Source organism: Laccaria bicolor, genomic scaffold, assembly GCF_000143565.1.
Source record: "Laccaria bicolor S238N-H82 LACBIscaffold_38 genomic scaffold, whole genome shotgun sequence".
Taxonomy (NCBI): Eukaryota; Fungi; Basidiomycota; class Agaricomycetes; order Agaricales; family Hydnangiaceae; genus Laccaria; species Laccaria bicolor.
This window is the reverse complement of record NW_001889909.1, coordinates 478458-499131: the sequence shown is the minus strand read 5'-3', so window position 1 is coordinate 499131 and position 20674 is coordinate 478458. Positions and strand designations below refer to the sequence as shown.

Below are 20674 nucleotides of genomic sequence, written 5' to 3'. Positions count from 1 at the left end.
CATTTCGCCTGAACAGCGGAGGCTCGGAGAAGAAAGAGGATAATCGAGAGGACACCAAACCAAAACCAACCTCGAAGACCACCAACATAGACCGGCCTGAAAAGACCCCTTACGGACAAGAATTTTGAAGAAGGGGAGGTATATCAACGACAAATCTCTTAATGGCAATATGGGCAGTGCTAATAATTTACTTGCATGCCAGGGAACCTATGGTAAATAACGATCGCAAAAAAAACCAGAGAATCGAAGATGTGTATGTCCGTGTCGCGCGGTGATACGCGAGAAAGGTTGAATACAAATGAGTAAATATAGCACAAAGTAGATCGAACAAAAAGCGAGTGCATAGCGCCGGTATCTAGTGTAAAGAAGTATTTGGAAGTGAAGAGGCGAAGGAGCGGTTATGGACCACTAAATAAGAATATGATGGTTAGTGGGTATTTAAGGGCCTACAGAATGAACTCACACATGTGGACGTGCGGAAAAGGCGAGAGTAAAGAGAGTGGATGCCCTTGAGCAGCAAGATTGCTATGTCGATGGGCGATATAATCCCAGAAGTTGACCCAACAAGTGATTACACCGAAAAGCAAAGTACGCAAATGATGATAGGTTGACAGTAGTATACGGCCCAGGTGACCGAACACAGGTGATCAGCGGTCGCGGGTTGCGGCAGAAGAGTGTGATCTTTCCCTCTCTTGATCCGGTGTTTGGACCAGATGTGGGGAAGTGAGCCCTGCCGCAGCGGAGGGGGTAGCAGTGCGCATGGTGGAGCTCATGGTGGGTGTATCGCTGTACCTCCGTGACGGTTGAGAAGAAGGTTGATGAAATTGAAAAGAGGACGGCGGCGCGCTCGTTTGCTGTTGCTGATGGATCCCACTCGCCCCACCGGTGTCAACGTACATCCCCTCAGCCGACGTCCCCGTTGCTGACGGACCATCCCTAAAAAAAGAACCACTGGGCCGCTTGGAGCCTGAAATTCGGGGCGCAGACGCTCGCCCAGTGTGAGCGTCTGCGCGTGGTAATTTTTTGACTGGTCAGGGTTGACGTTGTAGGGGGACGTAATGGATGAGAGGGAGAGCGCAGAGCTCTTTATTGTCGCAGAGGTCGTGCTTGGTGATCTTAACATTTCGGGAGATCGGCGATAGTGACTTCTAGAGGGAGAAGATGGTAGAAGCGGGCTGTGTTGAGGAAGAGTGTGATGAGTTGCTGTTGACAGAAGCGGTGAGGTAACCGGTCCCCCCATAGACGTCGATGCCGGATGATACACATTTTGGTGCCGTGCGCCGGATTGCAAGTCATCTGTCTTGATGTATCGATGAGGTGCCTGATTCGATGTTTCGATGTGTTGAGGATAGGTGCCTTGCGGTGGTGGCGGTGGGGGAGGCATCATGGACGGATACCCGGCAATGGGTCCAGATACACCTGGGGTTGTGCTGGGGTTATACGTCTGCACAGCCTCCACTGACACCCCTGATGCTCCTCCAGCCCCCGTATGCGCCAGTTGATAATAAGGCATGCTTGTGGAAGCTACAGTTGTTGTGGGCAAGAGACGACGCACGAGTGCGTCAAGTTGCTCAAATCGCCCCTTGAGTTCGTCATACTCGGCTCTGGTTACATACTTCTCGCTGCAAAAGGACACATGAGGTGAAGGAAAATCAGTTGATAACGAACTCAAACTAACACTGGTTCGACAATATGCCATTGACACTTGGACTGTTCGCCTCGGCGCGTGCAAGGCGCACAAGGCTGTGTTCTGTTAAAAATAGGACTCAGACCACGAATCATGCGCGCCGCGATCGATCACACCCACCTATCGCACTTGATCTTGCGTCGCTTACACTCTGGCGACATGCCCGCACAATTGGTTGAATAGGATCGTAAGTCGCAATAATGAGGAATCAGTTGGTAGATTGAAAAGTGGATGATGTCGATGAGATTTGCCAAGAGAGTCAACATATCACGTATAACGAAGAGATGAAGAGTTGTAATTACCCGTACAGCTCAAAGCCTGTCTGCGCCGCTTCTTCTTGGGCGGACCGTGATCATAATCGTCTCCATCTGAGTCCACGCCTCCGTACAGCTCTGATTCGCGCTGACCGCTACCTCCAAACAGCGACGGAGAGGGGCCAGCGTCAACATGAGGTGCATATTGGGCGGGCGCTGCGTAGCCATAGCTAGATGTGTCTCCGGGCCACATACGCTGGGACATACCACCGGATGGAGGCAGGTCGGGGTGTAGTTGGTGGATGGAGGGAAGAGAGGTTTGGGACTGGTGTGAGGGCGTGGCTTGTCCGTCCCTGGATGGCGATGATGGCATTCGACGGCCGCTGGAGGTCCTTCCCGAGTGCATTTCCGTCGGAATGGGCCTGTCAACTCACAAAACGGCGAGGAAAGCGCAGGGGCAGGGAGGAAGAAGGCATGAGTCGAACCGAGACATGGTAGACCCGCACAAGCTCTTATGCACTCGCTTATACCATTGAGACATCTCGTGCTCCCAACCCGAAAAGGCACCAAGGGCAAGAGGTACTAGGCTGCATCGGGTGGTGGCGCTAATGTTTCCGTCGAAAAAGGATCGTTTGGCTGTTGACACCGCGTATTCCGATTCGTAAGCTCAGCACAATTTCACAGACTAATTTTGCCGTGGAAGTTTGCGATCAAAATTCAAATGGACGACCACGCGACGTACGATCCTCAATGGTCCACATCACCGTGATCTCCTATGCTCTTCCTGGCCTGCGCTCATCGATAGCAAGGACAAGGTTTGAGACTTTTGACGAAGTTTGTCACCGTATGTAACTACCTTACGAACGTTTTACATTCAGCCAATTCCATAAATTTATGCTCATTTATACCGAATGCAAACAAGCTATTTGGGGATCCGGAGTTTGGGAGAGCTTCGCGACAGCCCATCACATCCTCTACTTATTCTCCCTTGAAGCAGGTGGAAAGGAGGTCACCAGGTTACGATCCCTGCACAGCTATCTTGCGCCGATATGTGAATCATTTTTGCCCAGTCCTGCCTCAAACGACGTGGCTGCTTCATCCCCTCCCCCCGAAGACAAAGCCCACCCACAGTCGCCTCACTTCACTGTTCCTCACAAGCTTAAAACGTCATCTGCAGCGTTATTCGCTCCTGCGAGTATGTATGTAGGTGAAAGTCTGTTCGAAGTATATCTCCTTGACCGACACCGCTATCTCCGTCGCCGTTATAGTCCGTCTTCTCTCGGTCACAAATGCTCGGATGAAAATCAAATAAGCCCATACCTGTCGAAGTGCCTTACGAAATTTCAAGGACCCTCACCGAGATTGCTTAAAATTTATGCGATGTATAAAGTTTCAGGAATACCCCGCATTTTCTAGGCTGAAGTGTCATGTCACGATCCTCCCAAGGTCACTTAGCCATACATAGACCGTCAAAAAAGGTGACGTACTCATGATGGGCAGATTCCCTTGTGAATCGCTGCTCCCTTTCATATTTCCTTCTTCGTTCAACTTTGAGGGCTTTCTCCCCTGAGTGATGGGGGCCGAAGTTCACATGATGAACATCTCCTCCGCCAAGACCTGAAACAATCAAATATTTCTCATCAAATGTCCTCTTTTCTTGCAAGTTTTCTTTACTCAACGAACACAACAAAGTAATATTATCCATTTGAAAGTACTAAAACACATATGCGAGGAATGTTTCCAGATCTGATTAGCCACTACGCCAGTAAGGAATGTCGACAAACGGCATGCCCAGATCAGGAACCTATGCAAGGTCTGTCTTCTCCACGCGCTCCACAAACCGCCCACGAACATACGGTGCAGCTGAGATCGTAACACAATGTGCGAAGGAGGTGACTGTAAGAGATCAACAGTAGTTTGGACTCCGAATATATACGTTGCCCCATGGTCCGTGCGCGCCGACGGCTACATAAGCGATTCCGCGCAAATGATGGCTTCTATCGAAAGTTCACCTCGCGGGCTGATATTTGGGTTCGCCTCTGGTCTTTGGACAATCGAGGCGTACTTGAGTCTCAAGCGAGGGAGATCGAAATCTCTCACCCAAGATCGCACTGACAAAAAGGTCTGAGGCGGCCCGTATGGGAGGAATACTGCTCTTTTGTATATACTTTTGTTTTTATCAGGTATCACCAGTGTATCACCTGGCATAATGACAGCTTGCCTTGAGTGGTTGTTTATTTGGTCATCTGAATAGATTGTGCTGAAGGATAGAATAATGTATTGACCGGTGTCCAGCAAATATCTCAAGACATGGGAAGCCTCATCTGACCACCTTTATTAGGGTCCGAATCGTGTCCTTTTTGGTGCTGAGCAGGATAAAATGACTTATGCGCACTCGACTCAATCAAGACTGTATGTGCGTCTCAAGACTCTCAACAGCTGATTATAACCTCCATGCTTGCAGATTATTTCAACAGGATCCATCTCGAGAATTAGAATATTTCGACACCAAGAAACACCGTTTTGATACTTATGATCAATTGTCGACCCATTTTTGCCAAAGTGTGATGGGTTTGTCACTTGAAGATGAGGATAGCTATGATGGATCCGTGGTAAGTCGGCGGCAGATACTTAGGAAGGAGGTTGTACCTTCAAGAGAATTCAACGATTCAAAAAAAAAATTGCGCGGCAGACGAGGTGTCGCATACTCACTCGCATACCGCTTCACAAAAAGTAGGTCAATACCCTACTTGTAATTGTAATTCAACGATGGACAACAGATCCTGACAAATCCCAGCTGAGCAAACAACCCCGTTCGGCTGAAAAGAGACAGAATGCACCACTCGGCGATGGTGTAAATCCAAACCCGAGATTAGAGGGGATCATTCACCCAATACCGCAGTATCCAACGTTCATGTTTGAAATTTTGCCTGGATGCGCGAATTCTGCATGCTTAAAACAAACGTGCCATAAAGTCGTTTCCCCATCAGGGAATAACAATAAAGGGCAGGTACTTAGAAGACTTCATCGACAAGATGTTTGTCTGTGAATGCGGGTTAATTTGATGGCATTTAGCAATTGGGGATGGTAGCGCCTCACATCGGCTGTAAAACGGGCAAAATCCTCTACATTTGCGTTGGTGTGGTTGAAGTTGACTTAGATAACGTCCACAGCACCAACATCACGTTTGTTTCTTTCGCTTAAGTATGTCGGAATATGCAATATTACTATATAGTGGCTAGATCTCACTACGTTTAACGACGCCGGGCGCGTCATACTTCCACGCTGTCTGCCGATCTCTGACAAATGTTGGGACAGGCACAACTACCTTCTGAATCCCTCTTCTGTGAGGACGTCGCTGCAAAAAGAAAATTCATTAAACGCCTCATTGTTGGTATCGCAATGTGACCCCTCGAGGTTTTACAGCCGCACTTCTAGCGGTCGAATCATGAGGAATTATTTGGTTGTAAGGAAGCATCATAAAACATAGCGTTAATCATCTCCGCTGTCAAAAGGTCCGTCGGATTTCATGTCCTACTCCTACAGCTTGACTGTGGTGTCTGGTGGTCTCGACGTAGTCTACGCAATCCAGGAGAAGATCGCGGACTAAATTATCCAGACCTTCAGTTTTTGCGTGGAGGTCATGCGGACTTTGTGATGATTCACAGCCTAAAAGTCAAAGTAGTGCTTCCAAACGCAAGGCGATCTGGCGGGACGAATCGAATGTAAACCCGTTATCGATGGAATGGAGTTCAGGGCATGGATCGATCTCCTTTGCAGAATCGTATGTACCCTGTTTGATTGGGTTCAATGTCTGCATGTAATCATTGCGACTGTCAGGGAAAGATTACCTACCTGCAAGAAAGATCTCGCGAAGATCCACATTTGTGTAGCCTTACGGAGAATACTTTTAATATGAGATAGCCTTGATAAGAATGAAGTGCACTGCTGACGGCGAACTGGTGACGTCGACTAATAGTATCGGCAAATTGCGTTCTTCACCACAACGGCCTAGAGTGTTGATATCTGAGATCGTTGGTTATCAAGGGACGGACAGGTGGGAGAGTATGGGAGAATGTGAGCCGGCACAGCCTGCTCCTCATTCTGGTATGGGGTTTATGCCCGCTGATTCCGGGTCCACGGATCATGTACCCTAGCCCCGCTGCTTTCGCTCATAACTTGGTTTCAACCAGATTCAAGATCTATATCGATCAGTTTGCATAGGTAAGGGTGTTGCTGCCGTATAGCCCTTATGCAAATTGGGAATTTAAGTTGATGTTATCCTGCGCAAGACCCGAATCAGCAACACCTTAACTCGTATGAAATTATATTGACGTGGAAAGTGTTGAACATACCACTCTGAGACACCTTGACTTTTCCTCTTGTTCCGCGTGCCTGAGCGTCACGGAGTCATACTCAAGTTGGTTGGGCTAGGATCTATGAAACAAGTGAAGCCACACGTAAGCAAGCGTTCGAAAGACTCGCCACCCTTACCTATGTTGAGCTGAATTGAGAGTTGCGGGATTGGCGTGAATATACGCACAACCTCATATCCGTGAGGCTTTTTCCGTCATGACGGATCAGCCAACGAAAACCCATGTCTTTCTCCGACACGACACCCTCCTTCCTGCCACTAGCTAAAGACCGTTCTCCCCAGGCTATTGACGGTTGCGCTTGTTATGAAATGAGCAACCTTATGTCCGGCACAGCCCGCAGTGCTCTCGGTTGTGCGGGGGAGGCTGAGACGGAGGTGCCACCATTTTTACCGGCTGGCTTCTTCAGATAAAATCCAGATCTCGGCCATAACGATTTCGTACGGTCACGCACAGCAAAGTCGCCCCAGGGGTAGATCTTTGTGAGATGCCGAGGTGTGACCATCCGTTTATAGAAGCTAACTAGGAAGGCTTGTGGGTCTCTTGGGTCTGCATAGGGAAGAAACCAGACCGCTGGCCACCAACTAAGCTTATCGGGCCTGAAGTAGAATGGGCGATGCATGCTAGAGGACAGTTTTAGAAATCGGGGGTGATAACTACGCCGAAAGATGACTTACCAACCGAAGAAACCCGAAGCCCACTCGCTTCCAATCAAATTGAGAGCGTTACAGAGCTTGAGAGAATTAAACTGATCAGGAAATGCCGCCGTTGGAACACAGAAAACATTGGCAATCTTAAAATGCTTGTTCCCGTCTACAGACTAGCGAATAAGACAAGAAAGAGTCAGTTATTTCTCGCTCATGTGGCTAAGCGGATGGAGAAGGTGTGGTAGATGGATTGAACAAGCCCTATCAGTGACAAAGGCGAAAATGGTGAAGAGAGTCCACAAATGAAGTGCGAAGGCAATGTAGAATTCGACAACAAGAAGAATGAGCAATCATCAATGAGAAGGTTCCGGGATCTGACCGCGACGACCTTCACTGCAGTCAAAAACCGCTCAATGAATCGGACGAACGCTAGTGGCAATGACCGGGAGGATGAGGGTACCAATGACTCGTTTGATGACAATCCAGGGGTTTGTAGATGGCTCCGTCATATGAGGGGGATGATGGAGGGCTGATCATAGCGCTTGTGTCGATAGGAGACGATGGGTTCCCATGTATGGTGGGTACTCAAGCAAGTATGGAAAAGGGGGGTTGGCGATGAGGGTGTCAGTAAGGCGGACCGTTGAGGGCGCAGTGTTGAGGGTTCACGAAGAACAAGAAGGCCCATCAAGAACAGGCAACAGCCATCGTCAATGAACTGGCAAAGTTGGTGCGAGAGTTGAGTTGTACCCGATGATGACGAGGACGTGTGATCAGCGATGTGGGATTGAACAACGGAGTGGATAGTGAATCGTTAAGGCCGCTGACAAGGGAGTGGAACGTAGTCCGACATGATTTGGGGACATGGAAGTTAAGATGGAGAGGTTGCGACAGTCTCTCGATCCGTCAAAGGCAATGGTCCCAAAAATCGGGTCGAGAGCGGCGGTGCCAGTTAGTGCCAAGGGGTAAGGGTCCGGGGAATTGGCATCGCGTAACGAACGATTGAGTGGGTGATGATAGGCAATCATGCTAACGAGTAGATACCATAACACATTGAGGATGTGAATTGTCGGCGGTCTTCCGAACAAGAAAGGGGGTAGTGGTGGCAAAGTGGTGTGGAGAATGCCAACCCAGGTAACGACCAAAACGATGCCAGTGGTTAAAAGAATGAAAAATGACGGTTCCGGTGCCCAACGTCGGATAGCTATGATCCCCTGTTCCAGGGCGTCCCATATTGGGTCTTCGAAGCAGGGATAGTCTCCGCCTACTCCGCCTCTTGGATAATCTGCAGACCCACAAATGCTTGACTCCCCTACGTTCGATTTCCCTCAGACGACTAAGTCAATCGGAAAGCAAGGGGTGGTTCATGAGTCCTTCAAATGACGAATATTGAGGTCGAACGTCGAATATTAGTGGGTTGACAATCCATCGAGCACGAACAGGATGGCGAACCACCGACGACGTGTTTGGGTATATAGAGGGTCTACGCAAAGGAAAGATGGTGGGTATGACGTCCTGGGGGTGGTGGGTAGGCCGATGAGCAAAAACGTGGCGAAAATGAGGGTAAGGAAGGATAAGTACCAGCCATGGTGAGGGTCCAGGGTTCTGACGCCTCAAAAAGCCGCAGTGGAGAGATACTGATAGCACTGTTGATTCTTGGCAACAATGACTACCACTGCCTTGATATGTCAAGAGAAGAGGGTCGCCATGGCTGCGGCGCTCATCAGAGAAACTTTCAACACAACTTGGCGGGGTACCGCTGTGAGGGCGTATGTCCAGATGACGCTGGTTGAGCTGCGATGAACGATGACGACCGCTGAGGATAAAGTGAGGTGATGAAGTAGGCCCTAAACAAGGCGAGAAAGGATGGCTATAGGCTGGGTGACGTGGGTTAAAGAACTTGAACAGAATATATCACCACGTACAAAAGACAGTACAGCGGCCTGTACATTCGCAATTCCTCGGCATCGCGGTGGTGAACAGAAGTCACAGGTCACAGTGTCACGATGTTGTCACTTTGATAAGCTTCAACGTCTCGACTTTTAAAAGCAATTTATTCCAAGATTTATTCTCTACACATCCAAGTCGAGGTTCAACCGTCTGATTGTTTTCAAATTACCTAAAAACCCTCGTAAGCGAGTTAACTTTAACGTGCTGAACAGCTGCGAACCCACATAAAATATACTCGCAATTGTTACGCACAAAAGTCTTCACATTGTATTTGATGAACCGGAGTGTACTACTTAATGGAAAGGGTTACATGATATCTTTAACGTATTGACGCCAATTTATTACCTCCCTTGCCTGAAGACAAGGCGTCGGACTAGCTTCAATATACTCCAACTGATCTGGTTGCAGTTCGCGATAGGTGCAATGTTCATCGAAATTACAATTCACGACCAGCACCTCCTTCAACGACATCCACGTCCCCTCCCTCTCGAAGATTTTGTCCACGGAGCGCCAGTCACACCGTCTTAAATCTTGACGGTCTACCGTACTCAGTATAAGGACAATCTTTTCCACAGCGTTGTGCTCGTTGCAGGACGCCAACATGTAGGGGACCCACCTGAACGGCATGATTGAGGAGTGGGTTCCAGGATTGGCATACATTGCCTGTTCATTACTATTGGTAAGACTTATGGATAAAGTGAGATGACGTAGGTCGGCAAGAACGCCGAGGTCGATATATTCTGGGAGTATGAACAGTTCATGTGAATTTTGGGTCGATTAGAGATAAATAACTGCTCACCATCTTCACCATAGATTGCAAGTTCTAGTACTTGAAGAGAGGAGGAACACAACTCAAGTAACTCTTGCAGGTTACCCCGATATCCGTAGTACTCAATCGCTCTCAACTTAGACCAATTAAACGGTGTTCTGGGGCCGATGAGGCAATGTTGGAGACCGCCACGGAGACGAACTTCTTCGACGTACACCTTTCCTCTTTCTCCCGGCGGATAAACATTGTCAGGACACCCCAAAGACGTATCCACGTCGAGTGTCTTGAGATTCTGCACCACACCCAATAGGTTTACGGGAAAGTCGAAGCTTTTCAGCGTGGCTGAGCGTAAGCCGCTGCGTTGCAGAAGAGCGAAGATGTAGACTTTCACGTATTTATCAAGTTCGTTCCATTTTACTGTGATGTCCAGATGGATCGATGTTAGATCATGGGTTAGATCGCTAACCAAGGAAAGGACGCCGCGCGCTTTTTCCGTGCCAGCATAGCCTAAGTCATCTAGAGTCGAAAGGGATATGGAGTTGTCTTGCTCTAGGGTAGGAGGACATTCGGATAATTCAATCCTAATGAAAAGTTTTTGAGAGGGTAACCAGGCTTTATGAATGTAGACAGTAATGTGTCGGTATGGTTGGGGGTGACAAAATGACCGGAGAACTGGGAAGGCAATGCACAAAGCTATGATAGCGGATGTGGCGAGGTAGGTGTCAATGATGTGATACATTAGATCTGGGGGAAGTGGTATATTCCACCCATTTGATTGGATAGCTAGGGCCGAGGAATGCGGTTTTTTTTCGCTCTGGTTAGTGGGTTGTCCTCGGCGCTTGAACATCGTGTGAAATCGTTGGAGGAGGGATGTGGAAGAGGGCATTTGTCTTGAACGAAATCGGTCCAGCATTCTGTCTGGGAGGTTCGAGGTGGTAGGTGAAAATGCTCAGGTCGCCGGAGGCGCTTGGGAGGCGCGATTGATAAGATGACATCTTGACACGTATATCCACTATTTGTTTCTGTGTAGTCTGTTTGTGTAAGTATGTCGACTCGGAGTAGGTCACTTCTACGTGATCCACTCTTGACAGTGATTGTAAAGCTTGGGCCATGGGGAAATGACATCCAATAAGTCCTCCGTGCCGTGGATCTCTTCAAAATGGAGGGTGTACGAGGTGAGATTGTGGGAACCTGATATCTCGCTGCTCGGATCACCTGAGTTTCGAAGCTTGACAAATTGCCCAAAATGTGCAGTCGAATGCTCGGAATGTTTCATTCTTGAGACCTCAAGGTAGAGGGAAGCGTAATTGAATGAAAAACTCCAATCTCTGGGAATCCGTTCTTCATGAGGAGGAAGGTCGACGTATTTTGGTTCGAGGGTGGAGACGTTGTTGAAGTTTGTCAAAAAAAAAAAGAAACGAGGTTGATTATAGTGAAGTTGGGGAGGTCGAAGGAAAACAAGTGAGAAAGGGAGAACGATACTAGCTTCATTTCTGTTTCCCGCAGCCAGCTTGGATATTCGTATTCGTCTGCGAACGCTGAACCTGTCGACTCGAGGTATTTTCTTCGGCTTGAGTATGATAAATTTTGTCCACCATAGAATGCTTTGTCAAAAGTGAATAAAACCCGCTGAAAGTGTGGTGGATGGAAGGGAGGGACAAGTTGTGCCAAAGTTGTGCATAACCTTGGATGCTCACACCGATGCAGAAAGGAAAAACTCGTGGACGACGGCTTGTGCACGCGCTTCCTCCGCACCATTCTCAGAAGTCGTTTCCTGGCGATTGAAGATGGGTACGGAAGGGAAGGTCGCGGGGAGCGGAAAGCTGGGCGCGCAAATCAGCGATAGCTGTTGCTCGGCTATCCACGAATACAACAAGCCGTGTCCAAAGCTCCGGATCGAGGAGCATCAAATCGGACCACTGTTTACGGGCCGACGAGAGTCTGTAGGGGAACACCCGACGACGATTTCAAATCGTCATTGTCCTTCTACGTCTTGATATGGGTTATTCAGGTTACATTCGCATTTGGAGATACCTTCGCACCAAGCGTGATTCCAGAGCAAGGCCGGAGCCTGCCTTGCCTGTTAAACGATCTTCAGAATATGATCAGCAGTAACGCTGCCAGTGCTGGTCAGCGTCCGCGTCCTGCAGATGGCATTTGCGTTCCTGGTGGCTTTTTGGTGGGCTACGTCCAGCTATTTGGAAAATTTGACGTGCTCACAACAACAAACTTCGTTGCGTCTGGGTTGAATGAGCAAATGAGCAGGAGGAGGTCAGGAGCAGATGTCAATATTGTGTTGGCAATGGCGAAAAAAAAAATCGGGATCAATTGTCAGGGCGCACGTGATAAAAACATCAGAGTCAAAGTTTGGTCAAAGTTCGCTAGTCACCACTACCCGTATTCACGGCCTGAATATGCCCCTACGATCATGCCTCAAATTCCACTTCTTCCGTATTTCTATCCTCTAAATCCATCCCATGAACAGCCCCGTCACCCCGTAAAAATTGCGGCAGCGCGAACCAATGGGACACGGAATGTTGGCATTGGAACGACACATCAGCGTCCTCCGTCCTACTGAACGAGGGGTTTTCCCAAAGCTCGAACAAGGAGTGACGAAGAGGTCGAGCTGCCGACACTGAAGCTGCAACCATGCTACCACCGTCAATACTAGCTGCGGCCATGACAATTGATAGGGAAGTTTTACATTGCCACAGAATGGGGAAGGACCCAAGGTAAAAGATTGCAAGTCTAATTTGTACAGAGAAAGCTTCAAAAGAAAGTTGTGTTCTCCGACATTGGGCCCCGCCTCAAGATTGACCACATCAAGGACTTTCCTGAGGTCTGCATCCAAAATCGAAGCCCGAAATCACTTCGTTCAGGGTGTGACAAAGTGGGGAGAAGGACCAGCAGGAAGGTGGCAGGGCGCAGATACGGGATGGGTGGGAGGATGAGTGGAAGTATGGTGCCACGCACAGCTTCATCTTGACTCCGTCGGTAACGGGGTGTTAAGGAAAGTGGTCAGCGAGTCTTCCAACTGAGTCGTTGACAACGACAACGACGTAGCTATCTAAACGAAACCCTGAAGAAGCTGTGACGAAGGGGGATGACGCCGAATCGGACAGTAAACCGACCAGCGCCAGCAGCAGTGCCCAAAACAAAATGCTGCGTTATCCATCATGGTGGTGGAGGCAATGCCATGGGCATGAGAGCCGGCGCTGACGATCACACCAGTAGGAACGACGGATCAGATGGGGACGGTTGATCCTTCGATTGAAAGTTGTCGAGGGACACCCGTGTTGGAACATGGGTGTCTGTGTTCCACACACACTGAGAACTCCTTATTCGACGTATTGTCGGACATAGTGGATAGGCTCCCAACGAGCGTGGTGGATTCCGATACTTATCGGCTGACAATTGCAGCCTCAACAATGGCAAGGATCAATAAACGACGACGGACTTACCAGAGAACCCTGACAATCCACACCGCCAGGCCACTAACACCTCTGTAAACAAGAAGCCCAACAAGACACAGGGAGAGGCCCTGACGACGGCCAACTTGAATGGGACTCCAAACACATGAGCTGCATCTTCGTCCCTAGGCTCCTCACAAGCAGAGTTCGGTTCCGGAGCACAGAAGGGTGAGCGCCACGACGGCCAGCGTCCACATCAGCCATCCAAACCTTCAATTTTGATGGATGATCCAGTACCGAAGCGAAGGTCATGAGATCTCGAGGTCTTAAGGGCACAAAGGAAGGCTGGTAGGTCATGTTACGCAGTTTCCGAATTGATCCAGCCAGCCGAGGCGAAGATGAAGTATCTGGTATATGACTTAGGCTGTTCGTGATACTGGAGATCAGTGCTTCAGGTCCTTTACAATAGTATAGGCCAAGGCGTACCAGGTCCATGGTGACTCTCGAACTTTCCCTCATTAGATTCTAGATTTGGATCAGAATTTGCCATCGACTTCAGAAAACGCTGTATGTGCGATGGGCCACAGATCGATGGCTTTCCAAAAAGAAGCGTTTAAACTACAATGAAAAGAAAGGTGCTCGAAGTCGTCGTGGTTGCTAAGATGAGGCTGAGTTTGAAGAAGTTGATCCAAACTCCCACGCATCCAATAAGCGCTACATAATAAACGCCCGTCTCAGGTAGCATTCGAAGAATGCGGGTTACTTATGGCTGAACTATTTAGATGATTTTCTGTTCCGATTTACTTACATGAAATTTGTACCCTACAGTACTCAAGGAGCAGGCTGAGGTTTGAGACCTTTCCACATTCCAAAAGTCAGGTTTGACGAGCTTTCAGAGCTATAGCCAAGGAACACGGGGCGTAAAATTGTAGAGATCTCTCCTCTTCCTTTGATCAAGGTGTACTGAGCCTATGAAACGGCAAGTTCAAGAAAATAATTTTCGGTTCCAAGGACATTGACTTGTTGTTGTACTCGTCATGGCAGCGCGATAATACATAGATTAGAAATACATCCCCAGGCTTCCAGTCCATCCTAATTTTGCTTTGAGCATTTCTTCACCCGCCTGCGGATGACTTGGGAGGTTGTTAGTTTGATATTTGGGTATTGGATAATGGATCTTTAATGGGTGTGACAACAGGAAACGCAAGACGGAACTGCAAATAGCAGGGGTAAGAAGTGTTAAGTGATGATATTCAAACGTCCGCACCGGAGTCTGTGGTGTATCATGTCGATGACTCTGGATGTCTTTGAGAGGTCTCGTGGAATAATCAAGTGCGGGAGCAACCCGAGAGGGTTGAAATGGTGGCCCGTAGTAAGAGTCGCCAGCATCTACTTTGGAAGGGATGTTGGATGAGGGCTGGGAAGGATAGTTTACAGGGGCGCATTCAACCATTTGGGTTACAGCAATGGCGCAGGCGATAACTTTACACGCGCGAGGGACGGTCATTAGTCCGCGTATTAACATGTCAAGCTCGCCTTTGGGCCCTTTATAACGGTTCTTTGTAAAGCCGTGAGCGAAGTGGTCTAGGGTAGTCAAATTTATTGGGGTGCTAGGGACGAGAAAGCGAGAAACGTACGGGGTTCAAAGGCCTGCCTTGTACTATGAGCTCTCAACTCGACTCTTTCCATAACAACCCTAAGAATCGCTTCCTAAAGAGGGGTTTCAACTTCTCTAACCTTGAATTGATGCCAAGACTTTGTATTGGACAGAAACAATCAGAGCCCACGCCTACCCACGCAAGTTTTAGCAAGACTGGGTCCGCAGTAGTAAACCGGTAACTGATGATCAAGGAAGGGAGTTCGGACCCGTTAGCCCTTCATCAGCACAGCACGAATTTGAGACCTGAGTAGCAAAAAAACCATTGAGATTGCACCTGCTTCAATTCGCGATTTAGTGCAGAAAAAAGTAAGTTAGAAAACCATACATACGGCTAGGGTTAACTTCAGCCGAGAAACTCAGGTGGGGTGAGAAGCAGCTGGATCATACCGAGAAGTCCTTCACGGTGGTGGAGTACAGCCGCCGTCTTGTGTATGGTATGAGGTGCGCCATCCATCGTAGGTTTGATTGGGTACTCGCCGCAAATATATCACCGCCGCTGCCACGGGGTACCATCATCAACGAACGCGAGGAAGGGCCAACAAAACATAATACTGAAGTCCATGATATAAGCGGGCCGGGGAGATGAGACGTTGCCAACCGAAAGCCGAAACCTGAGATCCCTGAGAAAACACATCGAAAAATGGTAATGAGTGCCCCTCCAATCTCCACTAAAACTTTAGAAGCAGTTTATCGCCAGAATCGCAGTGATAATATACTCACGACAGATATAATCTTTAGGTTTTGTGATTCCAAGATCAGTAAAAAGAAAAAGTATCCACTCACAAGCGATTTTGGTACTTAAAGTGAGAAATGAGCATGCGGATGTTCGTCAGGGTTTGTAAGTCGGGACAAGAGGTTACGGGGGGAAGAGCGCAATAGGCAACGTCAAGGAAAACGGGACAGCAAGCAGCTACCATGCGGACGCTTGAACCTGGATGAAGATGGGAGTAAAGAGTCGTTGCGAAGCCAACCACCATACGGACAAGAAAGAGTGTCGGGAAGAGACGTCCAAACTGCGTGATGCGTAAAAATAGGACGGTTATGGTGTTTGATGCGGTTGTCAAACATACGCGAACCCGAAATGGAAGAAGTTGCCACCGGTTTGTATCCGCCAATTACCAGAAAGTAGTAGGGACCTCTGGCACGAGAATAATCGTCAAGAAGGCGAACGTCGTAAGCGACGGTGTAAAAATTAACCGTCACGCAGGAAATTTGAATTGTTGAAGGAACCGCAATAACCGATGTGACGTCGATAACGAGGACTCTATGACTCCGAGATGCCTTGTCATTCCCCTGACATTAGTGTTTGAAATGTTAACCAAGAACCAGTTTGTGCCAAGGGGGTGGCGGAATGTGGAAAAGAGACCAACACTCGTTTTTTTTTTTTCAGAGTCCTGCTTGACACCCCCCTACCCCTACCTTCCTAATCAAGTATGTTTTTCCCATGCTTATGTTTTCAGAATTTTTTTTCTACATAAAACGCGAAAACATTTGACAAATCTCACGGCGCACGCACGAGGATATACAAGAGGAGACACACACACACAGATGAGGAGTAGGACACATCATGTGAGAAGCGACACACCTGGTAACAATGTGTCGTTCTTCGTGATTTCGCATTTTCGAGTGTGCCGTGCATAAATTCGAAACTTCGCCACAAGTTACGAGCGTGATGATCGCTGTGACGACTTCGTCACGACCGCTTTCTCATCACCACCACTTGACCACCACCGCCATTTGCTTGCCTGTGCCCCACCACCCCCCTTGCTCTCTTCCTGCCCATCTCGCACCCTCGCTATGGCTGACAAGGACCAAGAGAACGGTCATGGGCTCTTTCAGGTGGTTTCCACTTTGTTCAGCCCCGGATTTTTGCTAACAACCCACCACCATCACCTCCCACACCCTGTGCCACGGCAAACGCGACCACCGCCCCCAATTCAACCCCCTCTCGCAAACTCAACCCTCGGATTACGACTAATCGCCCATGAAAACACCCACAAAACCGCCCATCTACCAACGGCAACAACCCAGCGCCCAGGATAAACCACCCACGCTGACGGAATCGGCCCATGAAAATGCCTGCACAGACAGAATCCAGCGCTGAGGCCCATCGACGAGGACCCAGTGCCACTTGGCAAACCAACAGGGGATACGGCACCCACCGTGCAGCCAGGTGTGTACCCCACGCCTCCCCACTAACCAACCCCGAATGACAGCGAAAATGCCAGCGCCCTTTGCGACGAGGCCACCACTGCGTCCCGCCCGACCACGGCCACCGAGACTACATACTGACACCCAGATGCGCCGATACTAGGCCGTCGACAGTGAGGATTCTTGGTGCGTACATTCCGGGGTCGCGAGGTTGCTCCCTCTCTTAGAATTTATGTATAACTTTGTATAGTAAGTAGTTTAAGGAATAAAACTTAAAATCCTAAATTTTACTTGAGCATGGAGAGGCAGATTTTGACTTAACCACAGAATCTTTGGTGTATGATACATAGCTAATTTCCGTCACACATCAAAATTTCATTTTCTGATAATCCAAAAAGGGCGGAATCAATCGAGATAGTATGGTATCATGCGGATAAGATTCGACACACCTTCCTGAGCAAGTGACCGACATTTGCCATCAAATGTGTTGAACATTGGACAGGTGTGTCGTTCTCCATCACGTGTGTCGTGTCTCATTTCTGTGTGTGTGTGTCGACTCTTGTCCGTCCTGCGCACGCACCTGGCAGCCTGTTTTGCAACCTCGCGCTTTGCACATCACCACCCAACCACAGTTCTCTCTTCCTTTTCCCCTGCCGTGAGACTCGAGGGGTATTTTGTTGTATGGTTTTCTGGTTAAAAAAGCTGAGGACTTCTCTTTCTTTTGTGGGGGTTGTGTGTTGGTGGCCTTGTTCTCTCTGCATGTTTTCGAGTCTCGATGCACGTTCAAGTTACTCATCCCACCGGCACCAACATGCACATCTGTATTACACTCTGCACAATGAAGCTGTTGGCCGTAATTTGACTCTTATTTCAACCTCAATTAGCAATAGTACCCATGGTCCAAGGGGGTTCAGGGATCTGAATGCCGGACCAGGGGTTGGGTAGGTAGGTTGGCCGTAGGCCGAAAAAAAGATTTTTGGAACCCTCTATAAGATAGTCCTAAATTGGTTTTCCAAGGTGATTTACAGTATTCCTGCATCTAAAATATCATTGTATAGTACATTATCTTGACTGGATATTATATTTCATTATATCCAGCCCAATTTCTGGCTTCAAAATTGTTTTTCACAGTCTAATCTTCATCAAATTTTTGTCTAATGTTTTAATCAATCACAATTTACTGACAAAACAGTTAGAGACCAGTTCTTGACACCGATGGGTATGCTGTGTGACCTGATTTCAAAACTTGAATCATCTTGATGTTTTTGAAGTTTCAACACATCAGACACTCTAAACGGATGCCTGTGCAGTGTGGTATTGCACTCAGGATGCAATGGCTTGGTAAAATGTAAAAGGGTTGGATGTGAGACTCAACAGGTGAGTATCAGTCTTGCACAAGTTAATCACTACACTCACTTATTTTTTAGTACCACCTACAATGTGTCGTATTGGAGATAGCCCCACGAAATTGGGTATGCGAAGCCTTAGAGGATCAGAGTGATCATGATGATGATGTCATATTGCCATATATAGGCATGTGCCTGATTACATAGGTAGGTAGGTCAAGCACACAGGGCCTTACAAAAAAATTCAACCCCAGCTACTTTTTTTAAATTCTTGAACCCCCTTGCCATGGTCTATGTTTTTGTTAAATTCATTACCATGATTTCTTCGCCACATGTTGGGGGGTTCAAAATTGCTTCTCGCTGTCTACTATGGCCAAGTAAGTATCTACAGCAGCTAGGACATCTACTAGAACGATCCAACGTCGCAACAGGCAGGTCACTGACCACTTCTGCCACCAAATTGATGGGTGTCACTCTCTTTTTTTTCGGCCTTTGGCCGAGCACCCCCCCCCCCAACCCTTGGTTCGGGATCCACGTCCCGCTACCCCCTTGGTTTGTGCCTAAATAACCACTGGAAGAAATCATTCACTCCAATTTCCATCACCCGGTAATTGAAGCAGCACGGTGATGCGACTCACCTTCGAGAACCTCCCCACACAGGCTAAAACGGCTTCCTGGCTACGCCGAGGAATGGCCGAAGATTGTTGCTTGCAATGCTGTCACTAGCATCGACGTCGTGTTAACAAACTCAAACATTGGACAAGATCCAGCCATCGAACATACAAATGCGTATGGCGACGAAAGCGAATGGGAGTTTAAGCCAGGATATTTGGGGCAAGGTCTGTCTGCACGTCGAGACCTGTGTGACAGGATCGTCTGACCCCCCGGAGAGTCGGCTACAACTCGAACAATTTTCTGGGAGTAATAAAAACAAGAGAAGCTTTCAAATTCCAGACAACTTTTGTGAAAGATACCCCAATTTTTCTGAAAATGATGTGGAGTGAGGGAATCAACACCACCAAACACTTTACCAAATAGAGTGTCAATGCTGTAGCCTTATACGGTGACGGATTTCACGAAGAATAAACTTACATTGTTCTAAGACAAATGTATACATAGTGAAAATTGGACAGAAGAACTTACAAAGTCAAGCTAAGCACTGGCTAAGCATCAACCAATTAGCACCAGTAACTACCACTCAAGCATGGTGTGGCAGTGAAATTTTTGTGTGTTTGATGCTCTAAATAAATTGTATATATGTGGAACTGAATGTTTGCAAGCGGCGTGATAAGTACAGAAGGGAAACGGAGAAGCGACACCAATGCGACGGACCCATCACCTCATCACGTTTAGTTGTGGCTGCACGTGAGAGCCTCAGCGGCGTTTTCTGAAGGAGCCTCAAGGCTAAGAGCACTCATGTCTTATGTCTGGAGTTCATCTTGAAAAAAAAAACTTTTTTTCAACTTGAGGGTTTGAACCCATGTCCTCGGGCACAGGGCCAAGGTCATGCTACCTACTGCACAACATAACCACTTCACCAAGCAGCTATTTACAGTTGGGAATATCATACTCAATATAGCTTGTCGTGGTGCTGCATCTTCAAATTGATTGCCATGCAAATATTCTGTGCAATATGATAAAGTCTACCATCGTAAAATAAGCATGAGGCTGGACCATATTGAATAATGAAGAATTATATTTATTTAATAACTGTTGAAAATAGGTGAGTAGCTACAATGGTGGCTGAAATACAATGGGTGGTATAGTTGGGCACACATTGAGCAGTGGGGATAGGAGTAGTGGTCACATTGTTGGCAATGGTAATGTGACGAGAGGGCGATGAAAGTGGTGATACTGTGATGGGGATGGAGCAGAATGGGGTGGTTGAGTTTGGTACATCAGATGATGGATGCATGTCGAGCGGCGGGCGTACCTTGAATGGCGGGTGCACGTCGAAGGACAGGGGCATGTTGAGCAGTGGTTGTGGGTGCGGCGGTCGTGTTCTTGTTGATGGGTTGCACTGTTAGCGATGGGGATGTAGTGGAAGGGGTTGTGAATGTGATGGGTGTGGCATGTCAGATGATGGGTATGGGCACATCATCCGACAGGGACAGGTAGAGCGGAGGGCATAGGAATGTGATCAAGGGCGATGATGGTGGTGGTCATGCCATTTGCAATGGGGACCGAGCTGAGTGGGGCAGTTGAATTTTATGTGGGATCATGGGTGTGGGCACATCAATGATGGGCATGGGCATGCTGGATAGTGTTTGGAAGTCCGGTCTTGTGACTGGAAAAAGACTGTAACCAGACCGGACCAAGACCGCAAAAGACCGGACCTGCGGTTACGGTCTTTTATTTTTGAAATGTAAAGACCGCAAAAAAACCGGTTAACGTGAACCGGTCTTGACCGGTTTGGACCGGTCTTTTGTA

General features: G+C 48.1%; 10 protein-coding genes across 10 annotated transcripts; 2 read left to right on the top strand and 8 right to left on the bottom strand.

Moving 5' to 3' along the window:
* Positions 1–179: 179 nt before the first annotated feature.
* Positions 180–573, bottom strand: MISSP6.5 (ectomycorrhiza-regulated small secreted protein; the record flags this gene model as incomplete). The annotated part of the gene is made up of 2 exons (XM_001886494.1): positions 464–573; positions 180–408 (listed from the first exon to the last, which is right to left on the bottom strand). The coding sequence occupies exon 2, from the start codon at positions 342–344 to the stop codon at positions 180–182; it is 165 nt and encodes a 54-aa protein (XP_001886529.1). The 5' UTR covers positions 345–408; positions 464–573.
* A 196-nt stretch (positions 574–769) lies between these two features.
* LACBIDRAFT_308109 (uncharacterized protein) lies at positions 770–1848 on the bottom strand (the record flags this gene model as incomplete). The annotated part of the gene is made up of 3 exons (XM_001886493.1): positions 770–1622; positions 1679–1750; positions 1808–1848. 3 exons carry the CDS (start codon positions 1846–1848, stop codon positions 770–772), a joined length of 966 nt encoding a protein of 321 aa, XP_001886528.1.
* Positions 1849–1954: 106 nt separating this feature from the next.
* Positions 1955–2314, bottom strand: LACBIDRAFT_308108 (uncharacterized protein; the record flags this gene model as incomplete). The annotated part of the gene is made up of 1 exon (XM_001886492.1): positions 1955–2314. One exon carries the CDS (start codon positions 2312–2314, stop codon positions 1955–1957), a length of 360 nt encoding a protein of 119 aa, XP_001886527.1.
* A 1506-nt stretch (positions 2315–3820) lies between these two features.
* Positions 3821–4742, top strand: LACBIDRAFT_332123 (uncharacterized protein; the record flags this gene model as incomplete). The annotated part of the gene is made up of 4 exons (XM_001886576.1): positions 3821–4063; positions 4283–4353; positions 4406–4553; positions 4722–4742. The coding sequence occupies 4 exons, from the start codon at positions 3821–3823 to the stop codon at positions 4740–4742; spliced, it is 483 nt and encodes a 160-aa protein (XP_001886611.1).
* Positions 4743–6126: 1384 nt separating this feature from the next.
* Positions 6127–7470, bottom strand: LACBIDRAFT_295381 (uncharacterized protein; the record flags this gene model as incomplete). The annotated part of the gene is made up of 5 exons (XM_001886491.1): positions 6127–6143; positions 6297–6336; positions 6769–6937; positions 6992–7134; positions 7390–7470. The coding sequence occupies 5 exons, from the start codon at positions 7468–7470 to the stop codon at positions 6127–6129; spliced, it is 450 nt and encodes a 149-aa protein (XP_001886526.1).
* Positions 7471–8299: 829 nt separating this feature from the next.
* Positions 8300–8926, bottom strand: LACBIDRAFT_308104 (uncharacterized protein; the record flags this gene model as incomplete). The annotated part of the gene is made up of 3 exons (XM_001886490.1): positions 8300–8473; positions 8540–8835; positions 8884–8926. 3 exons carry the CDS (start codon positions 8924–8926, stop codon positions 8300–8302), a joined length of 513 nt encoding a protein of 170 aa, XP_001886525.1.
* Positions 8927–9214: 288 nt separating this feature from the next.
* LACBIDRAFT_308103 (uncharacterized protein) lies at positions 9215–10590 on the bottom strand (the record flags this gene model as incomplete). Its single annotated transcript, XM_001886489.1, has 2 exons — positions 9215–9648; positions 9708–10590. 2 exons carry the CDS (start codon positions 10588–10590, stop codon positions 9215–9217), a joined length of 1317 nt encoding a protein of 438 aa, XP_001886524.1.
* A 3642-nt stretch (positions 10591–14232) lies between these two features.
* On the bottom strand, positions 14233–14776 carry LACBIDRAFT_308102 (uncharacterized protein; the record flags this gene model as incomplete). Its single annotated transcript, XM_001886488.1, has 3 exons — positions 14233–14301; positions 14355–14671; positions 14725–14776. The coding sequence occupies 3 exons, from the start codon at positions 14774–14776 to the stop codon at positions 14233–14235; spliced, it is 438 nt and encodes a 145-aa protein (XP_001886523.1).
* Positions 14777–15234: 458 nt separating this feature from the next.
* LACBIDRAFT_308101 (uncharacterized protein) lies at positions 15235–15724 on the bottom strand (the record flags this gene model as incomplete). The annotated part of the gene is made up of 3 exons (XM_001886487.1): positions 15235–15415; positions 15468–15479; positions 15531–15724. The coding sequence occupies 3 exons, from the start codon at positions 15722–15724 to the stop codon at positions 15235–15237; spliced, it is 387 nt and encodes a 128-aa protein (XP_001886522.1).
* Positions 15725–16633: 909 nt separating this feature from the next.
* On the top strand, positions 16634–17186 carry LACBIDRAFT_308100 (uncharacterized protein). The gene is made up of 2 exons (XM_001886575.1): positions 16634–16920; positions 16976–17186. Exons 1-2 carry the CDS (start codon positions 16817–16819, stop codon positions 17037–17039), a joined length of 168 nt encoding a protein of 55 aa, XP_001886610.1. The 5' UTR covers positions 16634–16816; the 3' UTR covers positions 17040–17186.
* The last annotated feature ends 3488 nt before the right edge of the window (positions 17187–20674 follow it).

Excerpts from the sequence above, each read along its gene's own strand:
- LACBIDRAFT_308100 (XM_001886575.1), top strand. The coding sequence starts at position 16,817 with ATGAAAATGCCTGCACAGACAGAATCCAGCGCTGAGGCCCATCGACGA. Across the intron at positions 16,921-16,975 it reads GGCACCCACCGTGCAGCCAG|CGCCCTTTGCGACGAGGCCA; the intron begins GTGTGTACCCCA and ends CGAAAATGCCAG.